Source organism: Delphinapterus leucas, chromosome 11 (genome assembly GCF_059928025.1).
Source record: "Delphinapterus leucas isolate spDelLeu-1000000601 "Yukka" chromosome 11, BTC_Dleu_Yukka2, whole genome shotgun sequence".
Classification (NCBI taxonomy): Eukaryota; Metazoa; Chordata; class Mammalia; order Artiodactyla; family Monodontidae; genus Delphinapterus; species Delphinapterus leucas.
This window is the reverse complement of record NC_143139.1, coordinates 62,268,933-62,282,588: the sequence shown is the minus strand read 5'-3', so window position 1 is coordinate 62,282,588 and position 13,656 is coordinate 62,268,933. Positions and strand designations below refer to the sequence as shown.

Sequence of the window (13,656 nt, the reverse complement as noted above, 5' to 3'; positions counted from 1 at the left end):
CGGTAAGAAAGAACCCTGTGCTCTAAGGTAATATATGAAAGATCACTAGAACAATATTGTTTTTCATTAAGCCATGTGGTATTCATGGACTACACACAGTGACTGGTTCGTCAAAACATAAAAATAAGCACAAAACAGTAATTTTTAAAATGGATGTATTTAATATAAATATGATAATACACTATGTTTATCAGAGCCATCTTTCATATTATGTAGGTTTTTATAACTCCTCATCTATATTAAGAGATTTTACAGAACATTGTTTTAGAATCAACCATCTTTCCTCCCTTCAGTCTACTTAACTTCAGCCTTGGAGTCACACAAACAGGAGTGGAAATCCCTATACAGAATCCCTCTACAGTCACACCTTTAGTACTCTTGATTCCCAAAGAAAGAGAAAAAATGCTTAATCATAAAATCACATTTGTTCTACTAACAACACTATTCCCAAGGAACCAAGGAGGAATACAAAGAAGCAAATTACACAATATGAGGTAAGAAATTTCTTGGGCATAAATTTTGGTGGAAGTTTTTTAACCTCCCAATTTTACTTTTCTTTTGTAAGATGGTATCATGTGAAGAAGACAGGAATTATTTCCTTTCAAATTTACTAAAAATGGCTTGAGAGAAAATTAGGGATAAAATACCCAAGGTGTATTATAATTAAGTACCTTGGAAGAAAGTCTTAAACTAAGGATTTTATATAAAATAACAAACATTGAAGATAGTAGAACACATTCGCTAAAATTTTTAAGGCTGAGATAGATTGAAATACATTTCCTTATATATCCTATGATTGCTAGAAATGAAACCGTACCTTCAGAATTAATATTTAAAGAATTCTTTAAACCAAATTCTTCCTTTGGTATATACAGTTTCCCTTCTGTAGGGTCCTTGTGCAATGTTATAAAATGATAACTGACAAGCTAATAGCTCTAAAAAAGAGGAAAGTGTTCGGCCACTTCTGCAAAATATCTTTTGTACCTTAAAACCATATACACTCCTTTAAAAATATTTAAGACATTTTGTAACAACTATACTCACATCATAGTATGTGATAAAAATATGTTGTCCCTATACATAAATTTTGCTGAGACTTCACTAAAAACAGTTATTGCCTAATCCATAAATGAGTCAGAAGCTTAGCCTTCATCCACATGTGTTTCTTTTTAGCAGCTGGGTGGCTGAAATATCATCCTGATTACATGTGAGACAGGTTACTGTGATAACTTATCCCATTAGTGAAAGATGGCATGTAAATCTATTATAACCTCTGACTTATCTTAAATTTCAACTGACAGTTAATAAGGCCACCTGCATGGTCTGCTTTTGAGGGATCTCAAAACAGTAACTAAAGAGGGAGATGCCTGGCTAGGATATTACTGCATCAAAGTCTCATGCTCTTTTAGGAATGGAGAACTTCAAGATAAAGAACTCAGGAAACCAGGCTCACATTTCTCTCACACTGTTACCATAAATTAGATTTTCACACTGCTTTTACTTACATGTAGCTCAAAACACTATGCTCCTGCATGGATCTTTTCCATTTACAACTTTCAATGTGGAGTAAAATTATATCTCAATGCATTCAGTGCTCCATTCTAAAAGCTCAATTTAATGCAACCACCTTAAAAAAACTGGACCCTGAATACCGCTAGACAAAACTATTTTTTTAATTTAACTTTTATTTTATATTGGGATATAGTTGACTTCAATATTGTGTTAGTTTCAGGTGTACAGCAAAGTGATTTAGATATGCATATATATATATCCATTCTCTCTCAGATTATTTTCCCATATAGGTTATTACTATTTTTTAAGCTAAAAATATAAACAAACTTTGGCAAAGACTACCCTGATGAGTGAAAAAATCTGGATTATTTAATACTTCTGAAGATTTAAAAAGTAAGGGGACACGGGTTCAAGCCCCAGTCCGGGAAGATCCCACATGCCGTGAGCAACTAAGCGCGTGCACCACAACTAGTGAGCCTGCGCTCTAGAGCCCGCGAGCCACAACTACTGAGCCCGTGTGCCCCAACTACTGAAGCCTGGGCACCTAGAGCCCATGCTCCGCAACAAGAGAAGCCACCGCGTCAAGAAGCCCGCGCACCACAACGAAGAGTAGCTCCCGCTCGCCGCAACTAGAGAAAGCCCGTGTGCAGCAGCAATGAAGACCCAATGCGGCCAAAAATAAAATAAATAAATAAATAAAAGTGTTGTAGGAAGCACAGACTATGTTAAACTATTTCCTAGTACCCATGTTCATGAAAATGAACTTAATTATTATGCTTATAAAATAATTATATAAATGTTTGAAGATCTAGAAGAAAGTCTATTTTAGAGAGTCCTTATAATTGGGCTCCTCTCAATTTACTGCAAAGCAAATGTAATCATTAATACAGTCAGTTTCATATCATTTAGGGATAACTGGGGTCTCAAAACATCTCTGATGGTGGAATCTGGTCTAGAGTCTGCCCCCACTTGTGAGGAGAGAAAGCTGGTTTTATTTACACATCTTTTGAGACTGAGAAGTCAATTAGAAAGGGGTGGGTGCTATGAGTGGTCAGCAGCAGAAGCACAGGAGATGGGAGTGTGAAGAGGCAAATGTTGACAGTGCGCTTTGTAATGAAGAAGGACTTTTAACCAATGGCAAGACTATCTCAGCTGCTGAAACATGCAAGTCCCCCAAATTCAATTCTATGCTCACCCAGTCATCCCCTGATTACAATTTGTCTTTCTCTGTAGACCTGGTGACAGGAAAACATTCAATGGTCATACTGACACAATTATTATAGTTTTTGTGACAGATGCATTTTTCCATTGTAAGACAATAAGTTGAACCTTTGAGACAGATTTTAGTGGAAAACAGATTAATACATAATAATTTCATATGGTATAAAATTGCAGATATAATAATCAACTCTACATTATCAGTGCTCTATTTGAGAAGAGTGCCCCAGAAATAGTAAAGATCAAATAGAACCAAACAATGTCTAGTGTTTGGGAGACAATGTTCATGCAATATATAAACAGGATATCAAAATGTCCTGGAGTAAAATGTTAAAGAAATAAATCACAAATTAGCTATTCTGAGTAACGGCTCTGTGATGATACATGAATCATATATTTGGTAATTACAAGAGAAAATTATGAAACATTGGCTTACCATTGTTTTTATCGAGACATTTATGTCAGAGAGCACAAGTCAAATTCTCTAAATTAGGAGTGAGTCTAATACTTTATAATATATATTATATTCTCACCATTCCCTTGGAAAGATGGAGTATAACTGTGATGTTTGCATTTTCTACCTGGAGAAATCAATTACTTAGTTAAAGAAAAAAAAAGTTATCAGAATGAAGAATGGTTCTGTCAATGAATGTGATGCCATTAACATGTTGATAAACAATATTAAGGTTTAAGTTCACAACATCAAAGGATAACATGATAGATAAAAGGGGCCATCAACGACCAAGAGACTTCAGCAGCTTTTGGAGAACTGAAAATAAATGAAGTATTTTTGATGTGGAACACATAGCCTCCATGTGTTCTCCATCAAAATGAACACAGAAGCCTCATCCTACTATGCGCATGGAGGGAGGATTCAGTCTGTAAGAACGAGGGAGGCTGGACTAGGAAATTTCAGATAAGACGAAGGGGATATAAAAAGAGGGAGATTAATCGAACATCCATGTCAATTACTATTGATGACCACTCCATGGCCAGACACAAACAAACCAATTAACCATCCAAACAAACAAGAAGCGATTTTAACTATAATAACTGAATAATCAAAGAAAACAAATGCCAGCAAAGAGGGGTCTCTCAATATACCTGGACTGACATCCCTCTAGAGCATCATTAAAGGAGCTATGGCCTATTCTTTTTTTTCAAACCGAAGCGTATTGCTCAGCCACTGAAAAGAATAAAATAGTGCCACGTGCAGCAACACGGATGGACCTGGAGATTATCATACTAAGTGAAGCAAATCACACGGGGAAAGACAAATGTCATATGATACCACTTATATGTAGAATCTAAAAAAGTTGATACAAATGAACTTATTTACAAAATAGAAACAGACTCACAGACTTGGAGAACAAACTTCCCCCAGGGGGTAAGGGTGGGAGGGGGAGGATTGATTGGGAGTTTGGGATTGATATGTACACACTGCTATATTTATTTTAAACAGATAACCAATAAGTTAGAATTACTTTCTAAAACAAATAAATAAATTGAAGTGTGTAGTTGATACACAATAAGTTTCAAGTGTACAACACAGTGATTCATAATTTTTAAAGGTTATATTCCAATTATAGTTATTATAAAATACTGGCTATAGTCCCTGTGTTGTACAATATATCCTTGTAGCTTATTTATTTTATACATGGTAGCTTGTACCTCTTAATCCCCTACCCTTATCTTGCCCCTTCCCCCTTCACTCTGCCCACTGGTAGCCACTAGTTTGTTCTCTGCATTTGTGGATCTGTTTCTTTTTCTTTATATTCACTAGTTTGTTTTGTTTTTTTAGATTCCACATGTAAGTGACATTATGCAGTATTTGTGTTTCTCTGCCTTACTTACTTCACTTAGCATAATACCCTCCAAGTCCATGCATGTTGTTGGAAATGGCATTATTTCATTCTTTTTTATGGCTGAGTAATATTCCAATGTGTGTGTGTGTGTGTGTGTGTGTACACACACATATATACACACACAATATCTTCTTCACCCTTTCATCTGTTGATGGACACTTAGGTTACCTCCATATCTTGGCAATTATAAACAATGCTGCTATGAACACTGGGGTGCATGTATCTTTTCGAATAAGTGTTTTGGGGTTTTTTTGGATAGATACCCAGGAATGGAATTGCTGGTTCTATGACCCTTTTTGCTCAGTATCATCTGAGTGAGGACTTTCCCAGAAGCCTGTTGAAATGTGCAGAAATATGGCTCCTACACATCTTATTTCTCCTTTTCTGATTTATGCCTCTCTACCATCAGCTGTCCAATTACTAGTACATATTTAAATTTTTAATTGTTTGTCTATCACTAAATGTAAGCTTCAAAAGGGCAAGGATTCTTCGATTTCTTTTGTCCTCTGTTGTATCTCCAACGCTTAGAAGAGTGCCTGGAACACACTAAGTGCTTCATAAACATTTGTTGAATATATTAATGGGGGATGGGAGAGATGGGAGAGTGTGTACATCAAAAGATAATGATCAAATTAATGAATAAAAATTAGTGGTAGTAGTATTTTATTTAGCTATAAGGGAATACTTACTAAAGGAAATATCTAAAATAATTAATGGGGTTACCTCTCTGTAGCTAGACCAGGCTTGGGAAGGTCTGAGCATTGGGCCGTCATTTTTAAATCATAAGGATATTATTGCTTTGAATTACATTTATGTATTTAATAGAAGTCAGAAGTGTAATGGACAGAATTGATCAAAGAAAGTGAGAGAGGAAGGAACAGTGATGAGATTGACTTGAGGTTTTTAATGTGGGTCAATATATTTCATTATATATGTGATATGAACTAGAAGTGGGAGGAGGAAAGATGAAGGTGGCTGGTTTGAGTGCCTGTTACATGCTAAGGGCTGTGCTAAGGAGGAACTTTAAACACAAATTATGTCAGGTGGTCTTCTCAATACCCTTTTGAGAAGGTTACCACTATTCTAATATGAGGTAAGAAACCTCGTATTTGAGCAGGTTAAAATTACTTGCCTCATGCCACATCACTGGGAATTGGTTGGCAGAATTGAAAACCATGTTTGCCTGACTCTAAAATAACCAACACTATACAGACGCTGCTTCGTCATAACAACAGAGCCATGAGTGGTTGTCAAGCTTTGAAAATAATGGACTAGAAGCACAGAACATAAGCAGTGTGTGTATGTGTGTGTACATACTCTTAGTATTACACCCTCTCTTGGTTTCCTCCATCAGTCAATTAAAGAATAATTTCTTTCCCTTCAATTATTTCTCTCTAGGAATAAAATATTCTGTTATTTAAAAGGAGATTCATAAATGTCGTTTTTGTTTGTTTCATTTTCTTTAAAGTTTAATTGATTCACTGTCTTTTATGAAGAGCACACTATAGGCCACAACACAGAGCTCAATTAAGCAACTAATTGAAGCCAGGTTCATGAGGGCTTAAATTACCAGAGCCTTCCTGTCATCTTAAATTAAACTTCCTTATATACTTCTCAAGATTTATAACCCCAGGCTGAAAAGCTGTAAACCATCCCAGTTTCAGAGTGAATCTCCCAGAAGAAAATGATGATTCCTGGAAAAGAGGAAGGCAAATGTCCTCCATGGAAGAAGGCTCCAAAAGCAATGTGTGTGGCAGGGGTCATGGGAGCCTCGAGAAGGGGCTGCAAAGGGAACAGACAAGTCACTCAAATAGCATGTGCCCAGAGATTTTGCAATTTGACTTGTGAGTCCTATAGGAAGGAGCAAATTTATCTAAACAGCACGTGGACACATTCTTGACTTTCTCCTACAAAATGAAAAGCAGAAGGGCAAATGATTTTCTGTGGAGACCATAATCTCCCAAAATCCCAAAATAGCTCTTATTTGAGTTGAGAAAGACTTATTATCACTGCCTTTAACACTCTATCACCTATCTAATTTCTTACCTACACTTTCACATGCATTTTGTTTCTTTTTTACATGTTTTAATTCTCTATAATATAAAAATATGTGTTCATGTGATTCAAAAATCACTGTTCTGGGATTGGTACAATTCACCAACTATTTAATAACGGGATGGGAAATCATTTAATAATGTAGACAAAAATTAAGCGAAAAGGCCTGTATTCTAAGGAAAATCACCTCCCTTTTTTAAACTTTTAGCAAATAGAAAACATTTTTTATGTATACTATTACCCTAACATCTCATGTATAACCAGACCAGTACATAAGAAAAATGAATTTTCATTTTATAATTTTCCTTCACTATAATGTTTTACTAGATATTCTCAGGAAAATTAGACATTCATGACATGATTTCTGCTCAGTGCTGTCTGGTCTCATGTGCCAGGCACTGTGTACGGTTTTGGTGAAATTGAACTTTCTGTTACTTTTCATGTCAACTAGAATTCTGCCAAAACACACATATGTAAAAATATGATTAGCAGAAATATCCTGAATGTCTATGACATATTTACTGATGGAAATAAATTTTCTGAGTTTGAAAATTATAGGATTCATGTCTACCTTGTTTTTTGAATAAGAAGTACTATTTTCCCCATCTCCTGGTTAATGCCTATAGAAGATAACTATGATCACAACTCTTACATAAGATTTTTAGTACTTTATATTAAAACAGTTCTCATACTTTTTCCAGTTGGTTAGACAAAGGGTCTTTAATATACTCTTTTCAAAATAAAATGAAGCGCCAGAAAAATAAAAGAAATTGATTTTATATTTTATATTAAATAAATGCAAACAGGATACTTAACATTCTTTAATATAGCAAAATATTTCAACTTTACCTATGTTAAGTCCTTCCAAAGATCACTGAAATAGAGAAAAATTAATTTTTATATGAAATATGTTCAAATTTTTGAGATTGCTGAAGGACTGAGGAAATTTAGAATGAGTCGCAGCTTTACTTTAATACACATACTACAAGTAGATAATTTAAGTCAAATGATAAACAGATCAGTGATCAAGGAACAAGACTGCCCTCACATGTCATCACTAAACTTACACCAACCATATGTCATTTTAGGGTTAATTCAGAACATAGGTCTTTCAACAGTATTTTTCCCTTTGTAATATTAGTTTATGTTGACGAGGTAAGGACTTCTGTATTAATATTATTTATTAACAAAACAAATTAGTAATTTGGACATTTGAAAGAAAATACGTTTGTGTCGGATTAGTTGTGGCATTCATTTTTTTAACAAGGCTTTAATTAAAAATTTTAAACTCTGCACTAGCTGCAAATTAGAGGCATCATTTCCTAATACTAGATCAGATATCTTCTTTCGTTGTCGAAACCAAACATGACAGAGAAGACAGGAGTTATAAACATGCAAGTCTTTAAGCTATCAATGATATTTCATAGCCCAAACACTTCACTCATGTTACCTATTACTTTTTGTGGTACCAAAATGCTAATGATCTTGGTAATCTGCTTTCTTATCCCGCAAAACAGAAACCACATATTGGTAAAGGAATGGTACTCCACAGAGGCAGCAACACTGATAGCAGTGAATTAATGAATGACAGCCAGAAAACAAAGGGAACAAAATATTTATAATAAATAGGTAAAAGACCAAAGAGGTATAGTCAGGCATCAACGAGGATGGAAGCAAATAGTTCCATCAGACTTGGATAAGGTCTGATGGTTCCACTATATATCATTCTGAAACTAACTGTAGTTCAATATCATGACCACCCAAGAATCAAGAACATTTTGTCTTTATTATAGCAGTTTTGTAATACACACAATTCTCATTTTAAATGACGTACCATTGCAATTGTGAATGTTAGAAAGTTTTCCTACCTAAAATTAGAAGCAGCTATAATAAAGGTTCATTCATTCTTAACTCATTTCAGAAATCATTACTAAGGACGTACTGTGTGTAAGGTTCTGGGCTAATCCCTTGAAATACAGAAGTGGTTAAAATGTAAAAATACTGCTGTCCTCACAGTGCTTACATTCCAGATGGGAGGAAGTGGCAATAATAAACAATGAATATAATAAATAAGTTGTAGGTTAGAGAGGGGTTAGAGCTACAGAAAAGAAGGAAAACTACAGCAACCATGATGTGGAGTGCAGATGGGCACACTGCAGTGTTAAAAGAGAAGTTAAGGTCAGCATCAGTGAGAAGGCAACACTAGAGCATTTGACTTGCAGGAGGTGAGAGATTCAGCCAAGTGGCTATCAGAGGAAGAGCATTCCAGGCAAAGGAATCAGCTACAACATATTTCCTAAGCGGGGAGCAAGCCTAGTCTATTTGACACCATGGCAGGGCTTTGAGCACAAGAGTGACATCTGACAGGTATGTTCAAAGAGTTTTGTAGATACTGACCCACTGAACCCCCAGAACGATTTCATGAAATCAATGCCATTTTTTATACCCTTTTAGCAGATGAGAACCTGAAGCATAGAGAGGTTAGGTAAGTTGCCCAAGGTCACACAATTAGGAAGTGGTGGAACTGGGATCCAAGTGCAGGCAGTCTGATTCTAGAGGTGAGCTCTTTTTTTTTTTTTTTTTTTTTCAGTACGCAGGCCTCTCACTGTTGTGGCCTCTCCCGTTGCAGAGCACAGGCTCCGGACGCGCAGGCTCAGCGGCCATGGCCCACGGGCCCAGCCGCTCCGCAGCACGTGGGATCTTCCCAGACCGGGGCACGAACCCGTGTCCCCTGCATCGGCAGGCTGGCTCTCAACCACTGAGCCACCAGGGAAGCCCTAGAGGTGAGCTCTTAACAAGGAGATATTCAGTCCTTGAACAGGACACACACAGGCACGCATGCTCGCTCACATGTGCACAACCCCCCCCCACACACTCAAGAGTGGAGAGGAAGCTGAGAAGCCAGAAGAGGAGAGTTTGTTATCCACATTCTATGTCTCTTGGTCCACATTTTATTTTCTCTCTTGTATATTTTACTTGTTAACCTTTAGATCAAAATGTCTGTTTAAATGAAAGATGTTCAAACTGACTGAAAACATTTGGGGTTATTCTCAAAAGAGTAAAACAAATTAGCAATTCTTAATGTATAAAATAAATATTGTGGAAATTATTGTGGAGTTATGTCAATTTACTTTAAATAAACAAAGAGAACAAAACAAAAATACTCTCATGAAACAATGTGCGCTAAAATTATTTTAGGTCTACAGAGAAAAATACAAGAACATTTTTCTGGCTAAATATCCAGAATAATATAGCCACCAGTCATTCAAGCTATTCACTTGGGAAGAGCTTTGGAATCAACAGAAAGGCTTCATAAATCATGATTTATGACTCTCATCTCATGTAAATGAAGATAATGTGTCACCGAGATTCTTTTCCATGTTAATTATCTTGGTTCTATTGTATAGACACTTATTCCTTTCCTATGTATACTATCAATACAGGCTTTGAAAAATGCTTAGGTACATTGTTATATTTAAGTTCACATAGATTATAATTCATACACTATTTCACTATGTCAAATCTATACACATGGAAATAAGTATTAATGTCTGAAATATAACATTCTCCAAAACATAGAATAAATTCTGTTAAAATGAAGACTTGGAGCTCCTCTTTATCATGGTGCTAACTAAGTACTACACTACCTTTAGTACAGTAACTACTCTGCATTTATTAAATTAACAATCCAAAAAGTAATCAAATCCAATTTATCAAAAGAAAAAATTATTTAAGAGTCTATCTCAGAATTAAAGGACACTGGTGAAAAGAATGCTTTTCATAAGCTTTCACTAAAAAAAATAAGATAGCTCTCCCCAAGATGGTATAAAATGACCATGCCTATTATACATAGGTCTATATTTTAAAATATAATACAGTTTCATAATATCCATGCATATCCAGCAAGAAGAGAAAAAAATTTCCCCCAATGGGTCATAACCACTGAGAAATGTGGGGCAAGAAACTCCACATGGCAGATACAGAAATAAAGTGAGGGAAAGCAATGACAAATGATATCTCATCTCACTTCCAGAGTCAACATCCTTTGCACAATACCACTTTACTTCCTATATTTTTCCAGTTACCATTCTTGCTTCTTGTCCGTTCAAATGGCTTAAACCAAACTCTAGGAAATATTATTTCTGGCAGTTTTCAAAATCTAGATCTCTTTCTACCAACCACCACTTCCCCCAAAAAATTAATAATAAAAAATATATTTTATTTTTTCTCCTTCTCTATTCTTAAGGAAATCTAAAGAACTTATACTGTAGAGAATGTTTTTTTCACTTTGATTCCTGCACAATTTCACATGACATCACAAAATACCAAGACAAGCTTAAAGAACAGAAGCACATCTGCATTACTTAGTAAAAACAAATATCCCTTATCATTCCATGGCCTTTGTAGTACACTCCATATTTTTTGGTGAAACTGTGATTTTTCTTTATTAATAATTCACTAATGAGTAAAATTTGCCAAAGGAAATGAGTTTACATGGCTGTACAGAGACAGAAATATTGCTTAATATGAAGTGAGGGATGGTTGACAGGTGAAAGAGAAGGAGATTTCTGAGCTGCTGAATATTGACAATAAGTGGGAAGTGGTTTGTGAATGTATCTTGGAATTTTATGTTAGCTTTCTGAGTCAATACTAATTGCCAAAAACAAACTCAAGGCAAACTGTATTATTAGGTTTTAGGCTTGGCTTCTAAGATGGAAAAAGTTAAATATTTACATATGTGTGATACAGTGTGTATATTTTAGTAGACGATAAAAGAGTACTTTCATATTGGACATTCTCCCTCCTTAAGAAAAATGATCATAGCTATGTATGCCATAGAGCTAATGATCTGATAACCCGAAAATTGATCAGAAACATATGAGTAATTTGCATGAAACCTGTTAACTTAATTACGTTCTGTGATCATTTTTTGATGTGTCAACTTAGCTAGGTTTATTTAGTTCCACTCAACACCAATCTGGGTGTCGCTGTGAAAGCATTTTGTGGATGTGGTTAAAGTCCATAGCAGTTGACTTTAAGTAAGGGAGATAATCCTAGATTATCACTAGGATAGTAGGCCTGACTCACTCCTTGAAAGGTCTTAAAAGTGGGAGTGTGGCCTCCTTGAGAGACGAAATTCCACCAGTTTATAGCGGTTTCAGCTCGTGCTAAGAGTGTCAGCCTGTCTTCCTGCTGGGCTGTCCTCAGGATTTCAGACTTGCCTAGCCAGCCCCCATTATCATGTGAATCAATTCTTTAAAATAAATCTGTTTGCACTCTTTCTTACTGATTCTGCTTCTCTAGCTGAATCATGACTGATATAGTTCCAAACTGGAAAAAAGGCAGGAACAAAAGAGTAAAGGAAGCTGCAGTGGTTTGTCAGCACCCCACACCAGCTGTGTCTACATGCACCCACAGACTCAAGTCAGACAAACAATGTGTGTATAGAAACTCACACACACGTATACACGCACATGCATGCACAATCTCACATCAAAATGGTATGTTCCCAAACACTCAAACTCCTATGTTTAACAGACCTGAAATTTTTGACAGATGTAATGATTTAATCGATCAAAAGCATCAACCAAAGAAAACTACACAACTGGAGACTAGGATTCAAAAAGCACATTCTAAACAATAACTTGTAGAAGGAAGGAACTCTGATATACTACTTACAAGAAAGACATTTCACACATTTTGATACAAACCACAATCACCTTCAGAAAACAAACACTATAAATATTTCACCTAAAAAGTGATAAGTGTTGGTCATCCAACCAATAGAAAAGTGGTTTTAAATTCTATAATGTTAATCAAAGAATCCCAACACTTTGATACAACTATATAAATATGTTTTCCAAACTCGCAAACAAAAACTTATTAAAAACAAGCTGTATCAAGATAAATTCATTCTAAACACATTCCCCGCTTCCCTTCCTTACCTGGACTGCATATCTTGCTGGGTTTTGGCCTGACTGGCTTCTGCCTGAGGGGAGGCGTGGGTGACCCGCTGCTGAAGCTCCACCAAGGACTGGTAATACTGCTGCTGGTGATGCTGCTGCTGCTTGTAGCGAGACAAACTGAAAAACAGCCCTAGAATGGCTTTTAAGTTTCCATTTCTTATTTCTGTATCAAGTGGAAAATATAAAAACAGTATCATAGAAAATGATTATTTTTTACAAATGAAATTCTAGAAGCAAGTCTCTTAGGCTAAATCTACGGAGACAGAAATACAACTTGATTTTCTCAGTCACAGATTTAAGCAAATCTGATTTTCTGAAACATGCTAGCATTTCCAAATAGCTTGGAAATTTCAGGGAGAGAGGGAAGGGATGAAGCATAAAGAGAACAAAGCTTACTCAAGTGATGTTCTTTGCTGACCCTGAATGACAGTTTTTCTAGAGTTAGTTTCTTCATGGAAACGGAGGGGCTCTCAGTCTTGTGCTAATCATTTGGTTTAGCACTCTGCTTCCCTCACAAACACACACAGCTGTTACCAACACAGTGGTGGCTATGAGCTAGAGAAAGAAAGCCACTTAAATGCTGGTTGTCCTACATTATAAATACTGATGCTACGGGTGCACCTCGTAATAGCAACTAGATTTATAACTGTTAGCACAATTCGAAATCACCCACCAACCAATTTATTTTCAAAAATATATGTATGTGTCCTCCAAAAAGCAGACTACATCATAGGTATCCATTTTTAATGCTCCAATTCTTTTATTTTTAATTTATGTTACATATTAATAAATATTAAAGATCACCTTACTCATGACTTTAGATAACATAGTTGAATAAATGTAAGTGGAGTTCCTAGTTCTAACACATGGGGCTCCTGTGTAAGTTTTTCTAATACTGAATAAAAAATTAAATGCACAAAGTAGGCTACAACATGAGCCTACATTTTCCTCCTGCAGTTATAATTTTAAAATTAGAAAATGAGATGCAAGTAAAGCTTGATATAATGCTACACAACCTATAATCATAATTTAAATGAAAC

The 13,656-nt window shown here is 35.7% G+C and overlaps 1 protein-coding gene across 1 annotated transcript in view; it reads right to left on the bottom strand.

The window, feature by feature from the left end:
- The window catches only part of LOC149748041 (neuron navigator 3-like), a 659,075-nt gene that overhangs the window by 39,462 nt on the left and 605,957 nt on the right, over window positions 1-13,656 (bottom strand). The window contains exon 6 of the mRNA XM_089921063.1: window positions 12,596-12,779. Within this exon, the coding sequence (XP_089777189.1) occupies window positions 12,596-12,779 (184 nt within the window). The remainder of the gene's footprint in view (window positions 1-12,595; window positions 12,780-13,656) is intronic.